This window comes from Bos mutus, chromosome 13, assembly GCF_027580195.1.
Source record: "Bos mutus isolate GX-2022 chromosome 13, NWIPB_WYAK_1.1, whole genome shotgun sequence".
NCBI lineage: Eukaryota > Metazoa > Chordata > Mammalia > Artiodactyla > Bovidae > Bos > Bos mutus.
Genome location: NC_091629.1, coordinates 1168745 through 1193114, shown reverse-complemented (window position 1 = coordinate 1193114; position 24370 = coordinate 1168745). Strand labels below are relative to the sequence as shown.

The window sequence follows — 24370 nt, the reverse complement described above, 5'->3', positions numbered from 1 at the left end:
TGCCTTAAAGTGCTCCGACTGTGATACTGCTGCAGTTCCTACCTTCCTTCGCTCTGGCTGCTCTCTGCCTGGATGGTGTCACCAGCTCCTTTACAATCTGCAAGACTTGAATCATTACTAGTGAACAGGCCAGAGGCTCCAGCTGCGTCCCCCAGGAATCCAACAGGTTTCACCAGCGCGAGCTCACTGCATGTCTGCTTTCAGGAAACTCAGGATGAGCACAGTTCAACTCCAGAGGAATACATGCTCTGCTTAGCTCTCCCTGCAGGCTCTGAAGCAACTAGTAAGATATAGGAGCGGATGGGCTGCATCTCCTTGAAATGAAGGTTTCAAAGTGATTTTTTGCCACATGTGAAAACCACCATCCTCAGAGTCCAAAATGTATAACTTTGCACAGCATTAACAAGTTATATACAAAACAAAATGTAAGTAATCTGTGAAGCACTGAGCACAGTGAAAACATTTTCTGACAAAAGTCACGACAGGAAAAATAAAGTGCTACGCTATAAATCCTCTCACATTGTGGATCACAGATGCTGTGTGCAAGTTTTAAAAAACACACTCAGAAGCAGTCAACCAAAATACCCTGCACTGTCAAAGCCCTGATATTTTTTTTTCAATTTTTCTCAAAAATCTCTTATTTGAAATACAGAAAATAAAATGTGGATAAAAATACAACTCTATCTTGCTAACTCCAAGCTTTCAGATCTGCATAGAAGATATGGTACCTCAAAAAATACCCCAAGAACCCGCTGCCCTCCCCCTCACACAGGCCCCACTGACAGTCTAGCCCCTGCAGCGAGGTCTTGGTCCCACTGCACACTCGAAACCCCCAGAAAGGTTGTAAATTCACTGGTTTCACCATCTGAGCCGTGGGCCAGAGAATAGCAAATCAAGTATAAGCACTGTTTCTGCCGTATGATTTTTAACAGCCAAGCTGCAACTGTGCTCAATTAATATTTAATACTTTTGTCACATGTTCCATTCATCACACAGCAGCCCTTTCACAGTAAACCTACAGAGTTAATTAAAAGAGAAAAACAAGCTTGAGGTTAATACAGTCAAATGTTACATTTACTAAAGTGATTCTTCACCAGCACTGTGTTCCTCCCTCTGTACTGTCGACTTTCCTAGTTTTCTCTCCTTCCCATTTACTGATATTCTTCATGTATCATAAAATAACAGACCCTGGAGCAAATCAAAGGCAGTTTCCTTTACCTCCACACATTTAAAGGCTTGCTTGCTACTTTCCCATTTTCCAGTTGGACAAATGAGGTACCTGGTGAATCAACCATGGCTGGAAGTATAACACAGGCTCCAACCCAAAGGCTTCTGCCTACCATGGCACCAAGCCTCTTGTGAAAAAACGTACAGTTCCGAAATTCAGGATAAGATTTTCAGCTCTTCAGAGAAGTACTAGAATGTGTGCATATACATCACCCATAATCTATTCTTGATATGGGTGTTAATGTAAGATGTGTGTGCTCAGTTGCTCAGTTGTGTCCAACTCTGCGACCCCATGGACCGTAGCCAGCCTGCTCCTCTGTCCATGGGATTCCCAGGCAAGAACACTGGAGTGAGCAGCCATTCCCTTCAGGGGGTCTTCCTGACCCAGGGACGGAGCCCGAGTCTCCTGTGTCTCCTGCACTGGCCGGCGGGTTCTTCACCACTGTGCCACCTGGGAAGCCCACGGGTGCTGCCAACCCACGGCAGTGAGAGAAGGCTGGCCAGTGGAGGGCAAGACCCAGCAGCTATCCCAGCTATTAAAGAGCTTGTCTGTACTTGAAACCCAAATCAAGAGTTCAAATGGGTCAAAGATCAAATTCTAAACCTCAAATCAAAACTGTGCTTTTCAATGCATCCCTCTGAAGATCTGAAACAGGCAAATCAACATTTGAGTCAAATCCTTCAAAAATTCCCCTCATTCTTTCCATCCCTTGCCCCATTTCCTAGGGCAGTTCTGAACATGAAGTAGTAGTAGTGACAGCCGCTCAGTCGTGTCCGACTCTTTGTGACCCTAAGGATGGTAGCCCACCAGACTCCTCCGCCCATGGAATTCTCCAGGCAAGAATACTGGAGTGGGTTGCCATTTCCTGCTCCAGGGGATCTTCCAGACCCAAGGATAGAACCTGGGTCTCCTGCATTTCACGCAGATTCTCTACCGTCTGAGCTACCAGGGAAGCCTGAACATGAAACCAGTGTTAAATATCTACTGGCTTTATTTTCCAGTCCTTTGCAAGTCCAGCTCCTGAGAAAGTACTTCCATTTTCCGAGGAAAGAAAGCACGTTTGTGAAAAGTACTTTCTGGTAGCTTTGCTTTCTCTTTCCATCAAGTAGGACATCATCCCCTCAGTCAACTCTGTTCTCCGTATCTGACCAGTGAAGAGAAGAACATCTGTATTTGTGTTTCCGTAAATTGTGATTATCATTACGCCTGTCCTCACTGATATCAGTATGATTTCGTAAATGAAAATCATACAGCAATCAGTTTGGACACACTGGTTCACCACTGTCAACCTTTGCCAAGACACAGATTCTTCTTGTTTCTCTCATTCGCTTCTCATGTTTTTATCACACACTGCATCACTTAAAATATCTGCGCATATATTCTAATATATGGAGCTGAGCTGTACTCTAAAATACCAAGATCACAGAATACAATGACAGACTGAGGAACACTTACAGATTAGAGGAAGAATGAAGAGTCGGGATAACTAAATGGAACACATGATTCCAGACCAGAATTGGACCAGAAAGGGATGAAGGAAAATATATGACATTTTGAGACAGCTGGCAAAATGTGAATACAATCTATAGATTATCAATGTTAATCTCCTGACTATGACCACTCCAGAGCAGTTATGTAACAGAATATCTTGGATGTTAGGAAATATACCCTGAAGTACTTAAGGGTAAATACATTCATTTACTCTCTAATCGGAGAAAGCAATGGCACCCTACTCCAGTACTCTCGCCTGGAAACTCCCATGGATGGAGGAGCCTGCTGGGCTGCAGTCCATGAGGTCAATAAGAGTCAGATACGACTGAGCGACTTCACTTTCACTTTTCACTTTCATGCATTGGAGAAGGAAATGGCAACCCACTCCAGTGTTCTTGCCTGGAGAATCCCAGGGACGGGGGAGCCTGGTGGGCTGCCGTCTATGCGGTCACAGAGTCAGACATGACTGAAGTGACTCAGCAGCAGCAGCAGTGAATAATTATCAAAATTTATCATGTTTGTTGTTTCAACCAACTGTATTAGAATAAAATTCTGCGAGGAAAGTGGAATGAATGTATATTTCAGAGGGGGGAAAGGACAGTACCTAGAATCTCTAGCAACCAAGGAATAGCCTGTCAGTTTTTTTAGATGGATAGAATTGGGTTTCAAACCACTGTGATATTTAAACCCTGCTGGATAAACTTACAAGAGGAATCTAACAGTTTTCAACTACTTAATATGTTTCCTTATCGGCCCTCTAGCACAAAGAATTGGTTTACTCACAGTCTTTAGCTCTAATCATTGGTTCATGCTTAGTCCAGTTTTATTTAATTCACTTAATGCCACAAAGCAACCATCAAAACAAAAACTAGGACCTTAGTAATCTACATGTAACCTGCGGTCCCTCCAACCACCAATTCATTCCCCCTGCTTTCAACTCAAAGTAAGAATCATCCTGAATCCAGTAGCTATCGTTCCACTAGTTTCCTTTATACGTTATTACACACATACACAAAACCCTAATGTTGCTATTTGGTTGCTCTGAACCTTATAAAAAGGGCGTCATATTTTATATGCTGTTTTGGGAATTAGATATTTTTTCTTTAAAGTTAATTCTGTTACATTCTAGACCAGTGAATCTCAATCTTCAATACACACTGTAATCTCCTGGGAAATTTTTTAAAGTATGATGTCTAGGTCCATCCACAGGGATTTTGACTTCACTATCCTGGGGTGCAGCCTGGGCACCATAAACATTAACAGCTCCCTCAAATGATACCATTCAGTCAAGGTTAAGGACCACTGGAGATCCATTCTAGAAGAACGACACAGGAAAAGCTAACTACATGTGAGTAAGTAAACATGAAAAGTACAAAATGTCATGATGCCCTGTTACCATTTTTTATACACACATGAGGGGAGAGAGAGAGTTGAATGTATGAAGAAAAATACCAAAATGATACCAATGATTTTTCCTCTGGTGGCATTATAAAGTTTTAGTCTTCTTTTGCTAGACTTTTCCACAGAGAACACATTTTACTACTTTTTTTTAAGGAATTATACTTTGCTTTTTTTTTTTTTTAATAATCTGCATCATCTCACCAAAAGAGATATATATAGAAAAGAAGTAACTATAGAAAAAGAGGCTCAACATCTGGCCATTAGAGAATTTCAAATTAAGACAACAAGATATCAATACACATCTATCAGAATGGCTAAACTCCAACACTCTGACGACATCAAATGCTGGCAAGGATGTGGAGCAACAGGAACTCTCATAAACTGCTGATGGGAATGCAAAATAGTACAGTCACTGTGGAAGACAATTTGGCAGTTTCTCACAAGACTGGATACACTAATATACTATACTAATATGACCTGCCCATTGTGCTCCTTAGAATTTACCCAGATGAGTTGAAAACTTATATTCACATAAAAACCTTTATATTTATAATTGCCAAACACCTGGAAGCAACCAAAACATTCTTCAGTAGGTGAATTCTGAATAAACAAACTGTGATACATCCAGGCAATGGAATATTATTCAGCAATAAAAGGAAGTGAGCTTTTATTATCAAGCACAAAAAGACATAGAGGAATCTTCAACGCATATTGTTAAGTCAAAGAAGTCAATCTGAAATAAGCTACACGGTACATGATTCCAACCATTTGACATTCTGGAAAAGGCAAAAAAAACTACAGAGACAATAAAATGATCAGCAGTTGCCAAGAATTTGGGAAGAAGGAAAAAAGAATCAATTTTTAGGGCAGAGCAACCACTCCAGTGTTCTTGCCTGGAGAATCCCAGGGGTGAGGGAGCCTGGTGGGCTTCCGTCTACGGGGTCGCACAGAGTCGGACATGACTGAAGCGACTTAGCAGCAGCAGCAGCAGCAACTACTCTATGTATTACTGTAATGACAGAAGCACGTCATTATACATTTGTCAAGACTCATAGAACAAATGACTCAAGGAGGGAACCCTAAAGTAAACTATGGACTTTAGTTAACAATATTGCTTCAATACTGGCTCATCAATTGCAGTAAATGTACCACACTGGTGTAAGATGTTAACAGCAGCATTATAATGGAACTCTTGGTACTTTCCACTCAAATTTTCTGTAAGCCTAAAACTTTTCTGGGAAGAAAAAAACTCTTTATAAAAAAATTACAAAGGAATTAATCTATGTTTAATATATATTTAATCTGCATCCCACTCTTCAGACTTTAATGCAAAGATAAATCCAAAGAGAACAGCGTTTAATAGGAGAGAGACTGCTTAACACAAAAATCTGAACTACCTACATACATGAGAGATCCACGTGGCCTGGAGGACAAGGAATATTATAATTGCCCTTGCGATGGGCTGCCTACAAACACTTGTAAGCTACTTCTTTTTTTAACAGAAAAACTTTTACTTCAATCTTGGATCCTACATTTGAATTTTTGTAGGCCAAAACCTCCAAAACCACTAACTTTTGGCCAAGCCCCAACACCACTGATTTACTTTTCCTTCCCATCACTTCCAAATCCAGCATCTCCAGAGCAGAACCAAGGGAGAAAACCCATGAGCAAAGGAGAAAGATGACGAGAGAGAGAGAAACCCAGCAGGCTGGAGAGACAGTACTGTCCATCTGCTTCTGTGTGGACATTTCAACTGTGCCATTTTCCCTTCTCCAAAGGAGAATACAAGGCAAAAATCAACTTCTTTCAGATGAAAGGGGACAAACAGGTACTGTGTAACCAATGATGTAAAGAAAAAACAGTCTGGCAGAGAAAACAAATCTTTTCCCACCATATCTCCTTCAACAACAAAAAAAGAAACAGGAAGAGAGAAAGAATAAGATTGAATTTGATCACATTTGTATATTCTTTCTCACATTCATTTAATAAAACCATGAACAAGTTCACTGAAGCATCTTTGTGGCCCTAAGTGAAAAGAAATACAAGAGAATCCATACACTCTAAAGCAGAATTATACTACTATCCATACCAAATAGTGTTACAGACACTTCAAACCAACTCCTTAGAATCTTAAAGAACTACAAACACTAATTTAACAAAGTCTCTGCTTTTTTTCAATTTACATCTTTAATAGTTTTTATTTCAAAAAGAATACATGCTTATTGTAGAAAAAAATTATCCAAAAATAAGTCAAAAGAAAATAAAAATCTTTCTCAGGCCCACTGTATAGAGATAAGCACTGCTAACAACCTTTTAGACTTTTCATGTACTTTCTGCTTGCTGATTTAACCAAACTGAGGTAACAGTATACATACTCTTTTGGAACTAATTTGTATTTTCGCATTTCTGAATATTTCATCGACATCTTTTTCATAAAACAAACACAGACATGGCTATGTGCACTGTGCTCTGTCCACAAAATTTTTTGATCAAATGAATAACAGCCAGCATCTTTTCATTCTTGGCAAAGATTCAGATTCTTTTTCTACCCAATTTTCAGAAAACTTCTTTGGTTTTCCTGGAAATATATTTCAGAATTAAACTACTGTCATTCTTTTTTCAGAACATGTAGATAAATGAGAAGAAAAAATGTGAGAGGTTACCCTTCTCATGACAAAAATAATTTGTAAATATTCAAGATGTCAGTCAGCCTGCAGATAGAAAAACACTACTAAATGTTAAGCTGCAAACCCACCTCTGACTGGTCTCCTCTTGGGTTAATAAACCAGTTAATATACTTCACTTCCTTGTCATTCTACCTTAAGTATGAGATATAATCACTTTGCTCTAGAATTCTGAAAATCAATCTCTACAAACTCATCAATATAAAATACAATATATACTGTTTATAAAAAATAAAAGTTGCACATTCTTTCTATACCTAAAACTATACTCTTTTCTGTCCAGTGTTCCTAACAATTCATAATGAGCGTTTAAAAATTAACGTTGCCAAAAGCTCCTATCTTGACAGATTTTCTTCATAGGTGTAAAGGTAAATGTCCTGAAACTGTAGGACATGGAAGGAGCCACAGACATGTGTTTATGGATGATAACATTATCCTTGTTTTACATAATCTCCAAGAATATTAGATATAGTAACTGCTTATGAATGAAGTACCTGTATTAATGTAATCAAGCTAGCTATTCTTCCAAAACTAGTTTTTAAAAATATTTTACCAAAAAGGGCAATCCATTTTACTTATAAAAAGCAACCAAAAAACTTTTCAACTCTGTAGCTCAGTGGAAACTATCATAAATATGCACAAAATATACCTTACAAACAAGGAAATAGACATATTATCCCAATATAACTTCACAAATTCTTAATGTACTGTCTGTATACCATAAGTGCATGTTAAAGGCAATAAAATCTCATTAATCCTACAAAACATTAAGCACCTAGTATGTATGCACAACACCTAGCAGGCACCGAGTAGGTAACAATATCAGCTGCTGGTTATTACAGGGTGACCAACCTTCCACCTTTCCCTTATCCAAGAGTAACTGGCATTAAACAAGTAATTACACAGTTAATTACTGAATGACAACTGAATTGACTACTGTGAATAATTACTAGATGACTGAGCATGTGTCCTTAAGTGGAAAAAGTGTGAATTAAAGGCCATACCTAGTACATTATAACTGAACATATTCCAATTTCTGAGTTACCACGTATCAAATCTTTAAAGTACGCTTCCTTCTGTGCAGAAATGACCTCTCTTCTGACTTTCCCAAGCTACATGTAGATGAGTGCAGATATGGAAAGAAAAGAGGCTGCTAGTCATAATAAGGAAACTTAAATATGACTTTATTTTCAAAATCAAGAATTCAAACAAAACACAACATCCAGGCAGTCTGACCTCCTCTAGATACTAACAAAACTATAAAATAACATTAGTAGTTTTAAAAAATTCATTACCATTAAGAAAACACATATAAAAAATCATTTACGTCTATGTTTATCCCTTAAATCACAATTCAATTTGGAATAAATCATAATTCATCACACAGCATCCAATATTTGTGTGTGGACATACATATACATATATGTAACATACAAATATAAAGACATAGGTATTTCTAGAGAGTTCACAAAAGTGCTTGTGCATATAGACACAGCAGTCCCTTCAACATTCAAAAAGGCCTTTCCAGAGCTTCCTCAATGCAGTCTGTAATCACCACAGCACATTAACCACCAAGACAGTCCCTGACAGGACAATATATTAAGCAGAACCGATCCTATCATTCTCTGCTCATCCTCTCTTTCTGAAACCTTCTTCTTCCTCTGGCTTTTCTGTATACTGTGAGCTCGCTCTCCTCTGATCACCACAAAATGAGGCATGTCCCAAAAGAAACAAATAAAAGCTCCAATAAACATACAAAAACTGTATTGTTCCATAATAAACTTTTGGAGACACAAAAGCATTATCCAAGGTTAAAAATCTGTGATTTTTCAGGAAGAATTCTGGAAGACTGTTTTAGAAGAATATGATACAACAGAAAGTGTAAATAGTGAGCACATGAAAAAAGATATCCTAACCATGATACACCACCTCAACACCATTAGGATGGCTGCTGTCCAAAAAACAGAAAATAACAAGTGTTGGCAAGGATGTGGAGAAATGGGAATTCCTGTACAATTCAAAATGGTGTGGCCACTATGAAAAACAGTATGGCAATTTCTCAAAAAATTAAACATAGAATTGCCATATTATCCATCAATTCCATTTCTGGGTATGTACTCAACAGGAAGAAGAATCTCAGAGGGATATCTGTACACCTAGGTTCACAGCAGTCCTATTCACAGAAACCAAAAGGTGGAAGCAAACCAAGTATCCATCAACAGCTGCTGCTGCTGCTAAGTCACTTCAGTCGTGTCCAACTCTGTTCGACCCCATAGACAGCAGCCCATGAGGCTCCCCCGTCCCTGGGATTCTCCAGGCAAGAACACTGGAGTGGGTTGCCATTGCCTTCTCCAATGCAGGAAAGTGAAAAGTGAAAGTGAAGTCGCTGAGTTTTGTCCAACTCTTAGCAACCCCATGGACTGCAGCCCACCAGGCCCCTCCGCCCATGGGATTTTACAGGCAAGAGTACTGGAGTGGGGTGCCATTGCCTTCTCCTTCCATCAACAGATGAACAGATAAACAAAATGTAATCCACACAGTGGAATATTATTCAGCCTTAAAAAGTAATGAAATTCTGATACATGCTACCATAGGGATGAAACTTTGAGGACAGTATGCTAATCGAAATAAGCCAGTCACAAAAAGACAAATACTATTTGCTCCCTCCAACAAGAGGTACCCAGAGCAGTCATATTCATAGGGACAGAAAGTAGAATGGTGGTTGCTAAGGGAGCAGGGGAGGGGAACATGAAGCTGTTTGATGAACACAGAGTTTCAGTTTTGCAAGACACAGAGTTCTAGAGATTGGTTGCACTATAATGTGAATATATTCAACACTATGCTAGCAAAGTAATGCTCAAAACTCTACAAGCTAGGCTTCAACAGAACATGAATTGAGAAATTCCAGATGCTCAAGCTGGATTTAGAAAAGGCAGAGGAACCAGAGATCAAATTGCCAACGCCCATTGGATCATCAAAAAATCAAGAGAGTTCCAGAAAAACATCTACTTCTGCTTTATTGACTATGCCAAAGCCTTTGGTTATGTGGATTACAACAAACTGGAAAATTCTTAAAGAGATGAGAATACCAGACCACCTTACTTGAGAAAGCTGTATGCAGGTAGAACATGGAACAACGGACTGGTTCAAAATTGGGAAAGGAGTATGTCAAGGCTGTATATTGTCATCCTACTTATTTAATTTATATGCAGAGTATATCATGCAAAATGCAGGGCTGGATGAAGCACAAGCTGGAATCAAGATTGCCAGATACTGAAGAAATATCAATAACCTCAGATATGCGATGATACCACCATTATAGCAGAAAGCAAAGAAGAACTAAAGAGCCTTTTGATGAAGGTGAAAGGGGAGAGTGAAAAAGCTGGCTTAAAAAAAAAAAAGCTGGCTTAAAGCTCAACATTCAAAAAACGAAGATCATGGCATCTAGTCCCATCACTTCATGACAAATAGATGGAGAAACAATGGAAATAGTGAGAGACTTTTATTTTCTTGGGCTCCAAAATCACTGCAGACGGTGACTACAGTCACAAAATTAAAAAATGCTTGCTCCCTGGAAGAAAAGCTATGACCAACCTGCTGCTGCTGCTGCTATTAAGTCGCTTCAGTCATGGCTGACTCTGTGCCACCCCATAGACGGCAGCCCACCAGGCTCCCCCGTCCCTGGGATTCTCCAGGCAAGAACACTGGAGTGGGTTGCCATTTCCTTCTCCAATGCATGAAAGGAAAAGTGAAAGTGAAGTCGCTCAGTTGTGTCCGATTCTTAGCGACCACAAGGACTGCAGCCTACCAGGCTCCTCCATCCAAGGGAGTTTCCAGGCAAGAGTACTGGAGTGGGGTGCCATTGCCTTCTCTGATGACCCTAGAAAGCATATTAAAAAGCCGAGACATTACTTTGCCAACAAAGGTTCGTACAGTCAAGGCCATGTTTTTTCCAACAGTCATGTATGGATGTGAGAATTGAACCATAAAGGAGGCTGAGGATCAAAGAACTGATGCTTTTGAACTGTGGTGTTGGAGAAGTCTCTTGAGAGTCCCTTGAACTTCAAGGAGATCCAACCAGTCCATCCTAAAGGAAATCAGTCCTGGGTGTTCATTGGAAGGACTGATATTGAAGCTGAAACTCCAATACTTTGGCCACCTGATTCAAAGAGCCAACTCATTAGAAAAGACCCTGATGCTGGGAAAGACTGAATGTAAGAAGAGAAGAACAAGGAGAATGAGAGAGGACAAGATGGTTGGATGCCACCACCAATTCAGTGGCCGTGAGTTTGAGCAAGCTCTGGGAGATGGTAAAGGACAAGGAAGCCTGACATGCTGCAGTCCATGGGGGTAGTAAAGAATCAGACACGACTGAATGACTGAACAACAACTGAACTGTACTCTTAAAAGCAGTTAAGATGGCATTTTGCATTTTGGATATTTTATCACAATTTTTTTTAAGTTTTCCTGTCTAAAAATCAAATATGCAACTGAAAGCAACTTTATGTTGTTTTGAGCCTACTAAGTCACCTACTAGTGATGGTGAAACTGATATTCTGTATATCAATTACCAGGGTCACTATAAATTGATGTCATTTTTTAAGAAAGACAGGAAGATTTAAGCAAAAATATTTCAGTATTATAAATCTAGCCTAAGGAGTTATAGGCTTTTTTTAAAGAAATAGGGCAAAATCACCAAATATATTCATTTTGCAAACCTTTCTTTAAATGAACCATCTTAAAAAAAAAAAAAAATAAAATAAACAAGTTACTATGCATTGTTACCTTTAAGGAATAAAATTATGAATTCTAATTATAAAAACTATTATGGAAATATGGTAACTAAAATCAGTGTTAGAAATCCAAACATAAAAGTGCATATACACTATGAACCCAATTATATCAAAATATATATAGCGAGACAATACCAGAGGGTCATGCAAAAAAGCAAATGAATGGGGTTACCAAAGACTTTCTCTCCTTTCCAAATGGACTTATTTTAATGTTATGGTTATACTTTAAAACAACAACAGTGAAAGGGAATTAGTGAAGATGAAGAAAACAGAGTCGTTTAGATGAGATTAGGTAAAATTAAGTACAAAATGGAGGCAACGGGAGAGTGTTCATCTAAACTAAAGTTGCCAACTTTAATCCCTTCCAAACACCTATTTCTACAAATGCTGAATTCACCTCCATTTCCTAGTCTCTCAACTACAGATCTTTACGCCTGCCGTTTCTTCTGTTTAAAACCCTCTCCCCCTTGCTCTCCACTTAGCCAGCCTCAGCTGGAAGATGATTTCCCCAGGGTGGGCTTCCTGTGCTCCCCAGGGAGAGGCTCCTGGCTCCTGCAGACACCTACATCTCCTGTCTGCACTCCCAGCACTGGGCTGTCCGTCTTCCCCACTAGTTAAGGGCTCCATGAGATGCTGGTCTTGTCCTTGTCTATTAATAAATCCCCAAAGACCAACACAGCAGCAGTGCACGGGGAGGTGCTCACTAATACTTGTTGTACTAAACAAAAGCATTATTAATACTTATTCCAAGTCATGGATTCTCTTCCTTAAAATCTGTTTTAAAATCAGACTCAAACACAACTCCTAAAACATTTTAAGAAATTAATTTATATCACCTGTCTCAGTGTTGTCTAAAAACAAGTTTTGAACCTCTTATACTTTTGCAATAGTCCATCAATTTTCTAGCTTCCAATATACCTTTCAATTATTAAACTTTTAAGAGTTATAACTATAGATGGTAAGTATTCTGACATTTCACATTAAATTTAATGTAACCCATAAATCTCTAAAACCGAATGGGAATTGGAGCCTTAGTATGTTCATTTATTCTATTTTAGCTAAAGAAAATTTATTAGGACAAAGAAGCATCAGGTTATGGGAAGGGCTAATCTTTAGTGAAGCAAATTCAATTAATAGATGAAGAGCTGCAGCTGGTTTACTGTTATTAAAAAAAACACTAAATTTAACACTGCTATACCTTATTTCACAGTACCTGTTCAAGAGCATCTTGAGATTTCTGTCAATGTAATTCAAAACAGAAATCATACAGAAAGGAATTTCTCTTGATAAAAGCCAAATGTTATCTCCTTTCAAGGTCATCTCACATTCTAGAAAATATTTTATTGCCATTTTTCGAAACCTTCATAATTAAGCAAAATAGAAACTTGCAAAGCAGAACGATAAATCCTGTTCTTATGGAAGATATTTGAACTCTATTTCAATTAAAGAAAAAATGGGAAAATTTTCTGCCAAAGAACCAAATGGGAAGGAAATGGAGCGATCACTACACAGTCCCCCTGTCCCTTCCAGAACTTCCTGAGGAATGCCCCCAAACCTGTCACACAGGCCAGGGTGGATCCTGGCAGAGGAGCCTCAGATAGTCCTAACCTGAGGGACGCTCTGTGAAAGAAGTGGCCTGCATTGTGTAGAACACAACATCCTGTGAGATAAAGAACATCTGAGGAACCTTCCAGATTAGAGGAGACTGAAGACACCAGACACTAAATGCAAGGTGTGAATGACACTCAGCTGGACCCTGCACTGGAGAGACAGAAGTGCCGCAATTACTGGGGAAACTGTAAACGATGAGGTGTGGTCTGTAGACCAGATAAACACAATCTATTAAAGCAGTTTTACTGTGGTCACGTTATGAGAGCCTTCCTCTTCAGGACTACTTACTGAAATACAAAATGGAGCATGACATAGGCAACCTATTCTCAAATGGTTCCAAAATCAGTAACATGTATTTTTTAATAACACACATTCAGATACTTAAAAATAAAATACAGAATTGATCCCATGGGAAAAATAAAGTTGGACCAGGTGGGAAGGAGGGATAGAATTTCACCTGCTGAGAACAGATACACACTTAGACAGAAAAAAATAACTTAAGAAGGACAGCACTGAAAACCTAGAGGTCATTACTGTCCACGAGAATGCAGCTCAATAAATTCAAGCAAGTTGGAAATTCAAATTCTGTTGTGCCATAATTGTCACAAACAAGTTTGCAGAGTTCTTCCAACACTGATAATACCTAGTTCCTCCTTTCCTGACACATAACACTTCCCACTTGAGCTGTATCTACATATCACATAAGGAAATAGCAGAAAGTCATGAAGGGAAAATAGAAGAGATCAACTATTTACAAAAAACTTAATACACTTTCGCTTTTCGAACTTTTTTAAGTTATAGTCAAGCAAACATATTTTGTTCTACTTTGGATGTACTAGAACGTAACGAGGTTAACCAGTGAGATCAAACACAGGACTTTACAGGGTTAAAAGCTTTTACCATGCATCCAATAAACTCCATTCTATCCTATTCTTCTAGAATCCAAAATAGGCAATAGCACTTTTAAAAGGCATTGCGATTCCAAATGCCCCACAATTTAATATAAGATGTATACGAGTGCACACTAGTGTTTAACTGTAATGTTTCTACATTCCATTGTTTAAAGCTTAACACCTGACCGCTCCAAAAGTGTAAGTGCAAAGAAAACTGTTGTAGCTCCATGGGTACCTGGGTAATGCCAGCAGAAGTCAGCTTCTGAACTTAGTGGGGAAAACAGCACTCTACTACCATCTGCCTATACAATGACCACCATCTCTGAACTTGAATAAGAGATAACTCATATAAGAAGTGTTCACAGGCTTCCCTGGTGGCTCAGAGGTAAAGAATGCGCCCGCCAACGCAGGAGACACAGGTTTGATCCCTGGTCTAGGAAGATCCCACAAGTCACAGAGCAACTAAGCCTGTGCGCCACAACTGCTGAGCCTGTGCTCTGCAGTCCGGGACCCACCACCACTGAAGTCCACGCCCTAGAGCCTGTGCTCCTCAGCAGGAGAAGCCACCACAATGAGAAGCCTGCACACGGCAACGAAGAGCAGCCCCCACTAGGGAAAACCCTGTGCAAAACAAAGAACAAGCACAGCCAAAAATTAATTAATTTAGTTAAATAAAAAAAGAAAGAAGTATCCAATCCCATTTGGCTTCCTAACTTCTGGACCACAATCATGACAGAAACATATGCAACATTTCCTGTTTTAAAAAACTAACTATGGCTCAGTGCTTAAAATGGGAATCAGGGAAGAGGGTAAGGGAACCTGGGGAAATCTTTCCACTCTATTCTTGACCCTCTCAGCCCACGGCTTTAAAGAGAGGCTAGAAAGAATTATTTCATAATCACTTTTCTATCTACAAAAAAGGGGAAAAAAGGTAACACCAAAATACCACTTTAGATCAGTTTTGAGGGAGAAAGACAGAGGCTAGAGAAATTTAATACAAATTTCACACATCTGAGAAATGAGAGGACAACCATACAATGACATCCATCATATACATTCACAGGCTCCAATTCCTTTAACAGAAAATGTCTATTTGACTTATCTTTTGATAAATGAAAAATACTAAAAGTCACACCTATAATATTTTCATATAGAAATTCATTTTAGATAAGTTTATGTATGAAATTTTCAAACCAGTACATCAGTTCTAATAAAGTGGATTCAAGAAACTGTAAAAATCAAATCCTATTTTCTGAAATTAGCATTCTTTTCAAAGAGATTTCTCTCAAGATTTTGTTAAATGCAGCTATGTCAGTATTTAAAATGCAGTTCAACTTAAATTTTCTTTTCTTTATCTTCTGTGGTACAAAGCTATTCCATAAGATAGGACATATATTCCAGATAGACTATTGTTGTAGAGAGAAGACAATACTTAAGAAAAGTCTTATCTTACTTGCTGCATGATTTTTTCTATTTAATAAAACTCAGAAGAATCTTTATGCTACCACTCAGGGGTTTAGTAACCTACTCAACAGTTATAGCATTATCTGCTCTCGTGAATGTTAAACCAAGTCTTCACCTCAGCATTGTCTCTCAGTCTGTGCTCCAATGAATGATGATATTTGTTCCTCTTACTAGAAAGACACAAATACACTACATCCCAAATTATTCACCACCATTACCTTTTCTTCATATAAAAGAGAAATATTTCATATTCAGAACTGACTCAAAAAACTCACTCCACCAATTAGGCCAAAGGGCAGAATCAAACACCTCCAACACAATAGACTCATTCCTGGATTGCCCAGTCAACATCCAAAAAGACTCTCTTAGGAAACATGTCATGCAATTACTTACAGAGCAAAACTTTTCCAAATAAAGTGAAATAAATGCAGAAGTAAAGATTTAAAAATTTAAAATAGACTGGATAAACTTCATCTTTTTAACTTAAAACTTGGGAAAAGAAAAATAAGTAGTATCCTAAGTTATCACTTTTGGTTTTTGTTGCTATTTTGGCTTTTTAAAAAAAAATTTAATCAAAATAATCATCTAGAAATTATTAAGCACTGCTCTTTACACAAACTACTCTTACTGTTACAATCTCCATCAAAGATCTAAAATATCCATTTTAAATTACAGCCAGACTTTAAATATAACAGCTTTATTTCATTTTTGACATCATCTGATAAAATAAAATGTTTAATAAATCTGATAAATGTTGCTGCTGCTTCGACTCTGTGCGACCCCATGGACAGCAGCCTATCAGGCTCCCCAGTCCCTGGGATTCTCCAGGCAAGAACACTGGAGTGGGTTGCCATTGCCTTCTCCAATGCATCAAAGTGAAAATGCTAAACATTGCTAAATATGGCAAATATAGAAAATTAAGACCAATTTAAGTACTGAAAAATCAAAAGGCTTTTTGTCAACTGTAAAAAGCTAACAATTCACAATGAAATGCACATCACAGCAGCACAACATATTTCACAAGATACATATTCAGCCTCAGAACTTGACAGAATATATAAAAATCTAGAATAAAAGCCAAAAAACATCTTAAAGCATTTAACAAATTCTTTAGGTCTTACAGTTGGGGCCTCCCAATTCATGTGTCAGGATATACAGAACCTGATCTCTGGGCCTGGCCTGAGGTGTCAGAGCTGGCTGCCTCCAAGACCCCAACGTCTGCATCAGTTGATCCCACATGCCGTACAGCCACGGCCAGGTCCTACACGGTTCATGACATGCAAAGGGCTAGGAAACGCTACAGAGGCACATACAAGTACCCAGTTCTTGTAATCTCTAGAGAAACACTGACAAAATTTCTAGTTACCCAACAATCTCATCCAAATCTAGGTTTGGAAATCCTATCTAGATTTTAATGACGTATCTTCCTATTTCTTAACCTGTGCCATATTTTACCGTATCTTCTCCAATGTTTGTTTCAGAAACAGAAACTCTGATTTACTCAGTCCCCTCCCACCTTTATGAAAACTGACAAGCCCCTGGGAGCTGCAGCACAGCAAAGACCATGACAACATTCCCTAACCCATGGTCCCCATCATCCACTCAAGAATGATTGCCATTGCTAGAGAAAATCAAGTTGGCAAGAAACAGAGACTCAAAGCGTTATTTCCAAGGGAGCAAGGAAAGAGCTGAAAACTAAGAACAAAACTAGGAAAGGCAAACACTGCCTGTGACCCATCTTTTTAATTTATATCTAACAAAAATGTCTCTTTGTCAGAGGAATTTTTCCAGAATGAAATCTTAAGTAGTCCCCCTCACTGAGGTCCCTCAACAGTTCTAAGCTGGGCACTATAACCCAAGTCCAAACCTCCTGAAATGTGTTCACCATGGACCCTGATTTCATCTACACCAGCTTTACCTCTCACAAGCTCTTCCCCAGCTCTATACTCCAGAATGTTCAACCACTCAGTAACACCCTCCTGTGGTCAAACCCTCACGTCTTTCTCACAGTGCTCCCCTACTTGGAACGCTTTATCCTATTAACACACACACACACTCTTCATGGGAGCAGCTCAAACTTCACCTAAGAACAATAACACATGCAACAGTTATCACACAGTAAGGGGGTCACACAGGAACACTCAAATCCATGCACTATTTATTGAGCATCTACTGAGTGCCAGGAACTAAGCTTAGCTCGGAGAAGGCAATGGCAACCCACTCCAGTACTCTTGCCTGGAAAATTCCCACAGACAGAGGAGCATGGTAGGCTGCAGCCCATGGGGTCGCTAAGAGTCGGACACGACTGAGCAACTTCACTTTCACTTTTCACTTTCATGCATTGGAGAAGGAAATGGCAACCCACTCCAGTGTTCTTGCCTGGAGATTCCCAGGGATGGGGGAGCCTGGTGGGCTCTGAAGCGACTTAGCAGTAGCAGCAGCAGGAATAAGTCTTTACCCTGAAGGAGTTTACAGATTAGATAAAGACTGGAGTGAACAGGCCAGTGATTTTCCTGGAGGAGATCAGCTGCAAGACTGAGGCAGGCAGCGTGCTCTGGAGGAGCAGCACCCTGGGGCTCCCCAGCGAGTGAAGGGGTGCATGGATGGTGGAGAGGAGCTCTAGGATCCAGGGAACTGAACAGAAATTGATTTTTTTTTTTAATTTTAAATGTGATGTAAGGATATGAGACTTCATTATAATCCCAGTGGTTAAACCCCCAATGGCATTGTTCATGCTTTGCAGCTCCCTGTTTTCACAACAAACACTGAGAAATCACTGATAAAATATAAAGACAAATGACCAAAAGGACATTACCTATGCCCCTAACAAGTTAAACATCTCCACGGATCAGAAATCTCACAGGAACACAAAGTGTGAGCCTAGGCGAGGCCAGAATGTCTGCCGGGCTCTGGGCCCCAGACAGGAAAAGGCAGCAGGCAGGCAGTGGGCTCTCAGGGATTAACATGAGTTGATCGGATCGGGTAGCAAGGGCTCCAAGTGAACTAGGGTCAGCAGCAGGCACTTTGCTGAAAACCAGGCACTGGGGTGGCGCTCTGCCTTCTTTAGGGAACTAGATCGAAAAGATTTCTGCTAACTGCACTGAGGCCACAGCCTAGGAAACGGCTGACCTCTTGCCAGCTGACCCAGTGACCAAATCTGTGATATCCCCAACGTCACCGGGGCCGGGGCCTGGTCCACTAACACAAGACCTAATTCTGATCTGGGAACTCTAAAGCCAGGCAGAGACAAGGGCAAAACTGCCAGACCAGCAGGGGAAACCAGAGAGAGAAAGAGACAGGAAAAAGAAAACTCCCATCACAAGAAAACTCCCGTGCCTGCAAAATTACAGAACATGATGTCGACACCAATAATATCAACAACCAGAACATAAATTCACTGCAGACAAAACAAATCATCAAACGACCTGAAAAAGACTAAAATAAACATGTTAAAGACCTTCAAAGAGATAAATAACAAGAGAAGTGAAAACATTTTAAACACAAACAAGCAGAAATGAGAAATGAACTAGTGGATATAAAAAAGAACCGATTAAAAATCTTGCAGATGAAGTATAACCATTGTAATTTATAAATAAAAATGTTTGTGGTTCCAGTACTCATCATCAGACGCCTAGTAAGCCACCCCTCCCTCTACCTTCAGGCTCACAGGGCTCTGAGTTTTGCGGGACAGCCGTGTCAGACTCCAAGACTCAAAAATGAAAGACACCTGGGCATTTGTCCTCAAAGAACTTGCCATCTGTAAGTGACACTACTAGACCACTAAGATTACAAAGTAGAACAAAATTTAAATTTCAAAAAAAGTAAGCATTTCTTAAGTTAAAATGCTCTTAGTGTTCATGAGCTCATACTACCATCTTTACTAGAGTTGGCACTCTACAAGAGAGAAACATTCTCACCAAATTTCACATGAATGGAGCTGAAATAACAAAAGCTGCTTCTTTCTTAATCTGTATTTGAACTCATCTGGCAACTCTCCTTATTTATTCAAAGCACACAACCAAAAAAGTAACCCACTGAAAAGTCTCCAAAACCCAAGACCACAGCTTGCAGTATTACTTTTAGTAGAAACTACTCAAAGATCTCACAATAACAACAGCTTCACTTTCACTTATCAACTTTTGCCTGATTATTCAAATTGATGAGAAAAGCTACTGTATTCCTATCGAGGTTAATATAATCAGTACATGAAAAATTTTAAACTCTGTGCTATTATATTCTAATAAGAAAATATTAACTTCATCCCAGTTTCCCTTACCAAAAAGGCTGTACTCTAAAAGTACACAACAGTCATAGGATCCCAATCAAGATAAAATCTTAATTCTTTCCTCACTCTCTAGAAGTAAACAATTAAAATAGTAAAGTCTAGTTCTCCTGTTCATGAACAGAAGTAGAAAGGAATGACAGGAAATATTATATATACTATCCCCTTACAACTGAGAAGATAAAATCTATTTCAAAAGATAAGTCTATAAGATAGACTTGGTTCCTTGATCCAAAGACACTGATATAGCTTTGATTAAATAACATTAACCCATGTTACCCAATGATTAAATGTCACATAATAAAATCTCTGCTAATTATGGTCGATTGCCATCTTCCCTCTTCATTTTTCTAAAGAGTCACTTTCCAATGAATAGTCAATAGTAAAGTTTAGATGGTAAACTAAGCCAGCCAAGAAGCTAATGACAAAGAGATCCTCACATCTAACTTCTTAGAATAAACCAACCACCACACAGGACCACCTTCTTTTAAACAGAGACAAAGGCACGTTATTGGGCCACACCGCAATATTCAATCACTGATGAAGTGACGTAACTCCAATTTGCCTAGGACACTTACCCACACCACAATATTCAATCACTGATGAAGTGACGTAACTCCAATTTGCCTAGGACACTTACCCATGACTGGAGATGTCTCTGTATGTGGTCCCGATCCGGCGCTACACCCAAATCTGCTGTCCAGTGTTGCTCAGAGGAATACATGTCCTGGGAAGAAAACAGAGAAAGAAATCATATTTTCTAAAGGTCAGTATTTAAAATTTTCTAAAAGAAAATAAAAATAATTTACTTACAAAAATTTACTATTTTCAAAAAAACAAAAACAAAGACCCTGACATCATCTAAATGTAAAAAAATTACCAATCTTTGGAACATCATGATTCTGTTCATATTTTCCTTTTTCTGTAAGAAGTTACCCCAAAAGCAAATAATATGTATAAAGTTGTTGCCACAGAAACTTATTAATCTGTTTTCAGTTCCCTCCATCACCACATAAATAAGTCAGAGGAAGAAAGCACCCCATTTTGGGTAAATTAAACACATTACACCTGCTGAATGTTTTTTACTGCACATAAATGATTTATACACACCATCAAATAAAAGTTACCAAAGTTACTGCTATACTTTCTCTAATAATGGGCCTTTTCTTCATTATAAAGTAATAGAGCTTCATTGTTTTAAAAAATTGGAAACAGCTAAGTAGAAAGAAAAAATTATCTCAATAGTACAATGCCACTACATCTACCCAGTCATTTGTGGCATGTCTCCTTTCCAGGAATTTTCTGTATATATTTTTAAAGTGTACTTTTATAAACCCTACATACAAAATTCTGTATTTGGTTCTTTTCAGTTGAGTAAAACTTAATGCATCACCCTGTATTACTTTTAAATACAAAGTTAACCCTTTGTTAGCATATAATCATAAATCTTCCTCCCTTGATAATATGGCTTCCCTGGTGGCTCAGATGGTAAAGCATCTGCTTGCAATGAGGGAGACCCGGGTTCGATCTCTGGGTCAGGAAGATCCTCTGGAGAAGGAAATGGCAACCCATTCCAGTATCCTTGCCTGGAAAATCCCATGGATGGAGGAGCCCTGTATGCTACAGTCCATGGTGTCGCAAAGGGTCAGACACAACGGAGCAACTTCACTTTCCTTTTTGATAATATATTAAAGAAAATGAGGCACAAAGGAACATTTAAACATTACCACGGGTGCACAAGTGTCTCCCTGAACCTAATGGATGAAATTCCACAAACCAGATAATATCAGATTCGATACCAAATTTACACTTGTGCTCAGGGAGCTGCCCTCATAAACTGATTAGCTACCTCTCAGGATCACAAGGAAGGGTGATACCTTTCTAAGTCAATTAAGAAAACAGCACAATAGTAATCTGTTTCTGTTTCTGCTTCTGAAACAGATTCCAGTTCAAGAAACATTCTTTGAAGAAATAACGCTTGCCCCATCTCTAACTCATCTTTACTCACGCCATGCAGTATATGAAAGCAGTGTGAACTTGCAGAAGGATGCCCAGTTCCGACGCCAGCAGGGTCCACGTGCTCTCACTAGCCGTGGCCTATCACTGCAGGGGGCGCTGCATGATCACCTGGCCCCCTCCCCACATGGCCTCGCACTGGGTATTATGAAATGATTTCCATTTCCAGGTAACCCAATTATTCTCCCCAAAATGAGAAGCTGTATGGAAAAATCTAAAATAATCCACATGACAATAGGGTCTCACCATGAAAACACTGTCTTCCTGGCGCTTCACCCAGCCCACCCAGGAGACTAGGTGGTGGGCCAGGCTTCCTGGTGTCACAGGGTGGCTGGGGCCGCCACCCTGTGACACAGAGTAGACCACACACTCAGAGGCCCCGGGAGCTCACATGCAGCTCACTCACACCTGTGGGGACTGCTCTCTCTGTTCATATTTATATCGAAGTTTCTTATCTTAAATTTAAAATTCCTAAATGGCAACATCAAAGCACTTTGTACTAAGCCGTGCACCCTTCCTACCCATAGTTATGAACTGCCAAATAAATATTTAAGGACTGCAGTTCCTCAGATATTAGGAGTTTTCTCAGCACCAAAAATAGTAACCTCAAAAGAAACAGGACAACAAGACTTATAAACACTGAATTTATAACCTTACCATCTGAGTTGATAAATGTACTTGACAAATATGCAACAATGCATGAGCTGGAATTAATGTCATGGAGTAGTTCTTAGAAAACATATTTTTAAATTACTTATAATTGAAGTCACGCGTTCAAGACTCTTTATGCCAATCACAGCTTTGAAATGCAAACCCTTCATGCACAAGTAGGTGGGCTACCAATTCTTTTCAGCAATGAGGCAGTTTAGTAGCTCAAAAGATAACATTTTCAGATTTCCTCCTTTAAATGCTATCGCCTGGACAAACAAAGGAGAAAGAAGAATCTTACATGTTGTTTTTCACACCATCTAAGAGGGAAAGAGTACTCTGTCTCAAATCCACAGTTTCACATAAAAGGCATTATCGGGGTACTTCTGCATAAGCTGGCCTTTCAACTCATTTTACAGGAACTTGAGCCAGGGGTACTTTCAAGTGACTCCTCCAACTTTTGTGACAAAGCCATATTCAGGGAACTCAGGTTCTAGCTAAAGGAAAGAAATTCCATCATACCCTTTTCTTTATTGCAGGCACCAAACATGACCTAAAAATAATTCCCGTCACTCTTGGTCACCTAAAACTTAAATTTAACAGAATTATAAATCACAACATACAGGATCACAGACTACTGTCTCTAACAGTATTCTTCCCAGAGATCAAATTAATATTAACTTATTTCATTGTACAATAACTCTTCTTCAAAAGAGAATACTCAAAAAATCCCAATATCCACTAAAAACTGATGTGATCTTCATTTTTAATCTCATCACAAAGTATATTTTTTAAAAAATCAGATTTAATCTTGAAGATATTGTGCAAAGTGAAATAAGCAAGTCATAGTAGGAAAAGCGGTTTCCCAGATGGCATGCTGGTAAAGACTACGCCTCCCAATGCAGGAGACACGAGAGACAAAGGTTTGATCCCTAGGTTGGGAAGATTTCCTGGGTAGGAAATGGCAACCCACTCCAGTATTCCTGCCAGGAAAATTCCATGGACAGAGAAGCCTGGCAGGCTACAGTCTATGGGGTCTCAAAGCATCAAACATGACTGAGCAGCAGCCATGGAGAACAGGACAAGTACTCTGTAACTCCACTTAGATGAGGGACCTAGAGAAGTCAAATCCACAGAGACAGAAAGTAGAATGACGGCTGCCAGGGGTTGAAGGGGCAGAAAATGAGTTAGTATTTGATGGATGAAGTTTCATTTTGGGAAGATTAAAGAAGTTCTGGAGATGAATGGTGACGGTTGCACATTAATGTGAATGTACAGATTCAAGTTCAGCAAATTCCAAGAGGTATAAATTTTTAAAAAAAAGAAAAAGAAAAGAAAGAAACAGACACCCAGAGATACCACAGTGAAACTGCAAATCATCGATGACAAAGAGTTCTTAAAACCAACCAGAAACAAAAGCAGATCACTTACAAAGGAACAACCAGACTCTGATTGATCAACTGCAACCACGGAAGCCAGAAAACACTAGAACAGTATCTCCACAGTTCCAAGAGAAAATAAGTTTTAAGCTGTAATTACGTACCAACTCAGCTAAACTATTTTTTCAAGAAAAGGGGCAAAATAAAGAAAATTCAGACATAAACAGGGAATATACTGTAAGCAGATCATCATTAAGGATGCTTCCAAAACTATAGTTCATAAAGATGGAAGACGATGCCAAAAAGGGGTCTGAAATACAGGAAAGAATGGTGAGAAAAGAGAACTGTAAAAATGGGTAAACCCAAATATTAGCGGTATAATTTCGAAATGATGAGTTATAAAAACAAACAAACCTAAAGTACTGAACAAAAACAGCATGTAATCTAGGAGGAAGGTAGCATAACAGGAATGAACTATTC

At 39.1% G+C, this 24370-nt stretch overlaps 1 protein-coding gene across 4 annotated transcripts in view; it reads right to left on the bottom strand.

Annotated features, from left to right (window-relative positions):
* Positions 1–24370, bottom strand: part of USP6NL (USP6 N-terminal like) — a 139633-nt gene that overhangs the window by 103340 nt on the left and 11923 nt on the right. For all 4 annotated transcript variants that reach the window (XM_070380892.1, XM_070380893.1, XM_070380894.1 and 1 more), the window contains exon 2: positions 20488–20574. In XM_070380892.1, the coding sequence (XP_070236993.1) occupies positions 20488–20491 (4 nt within the window). In that variant the 5' untranslated portion in view covers positions 20492–20574. The remainder of the gene's footprint in view (positions 1–20487; positions 20575–24370) is intronic.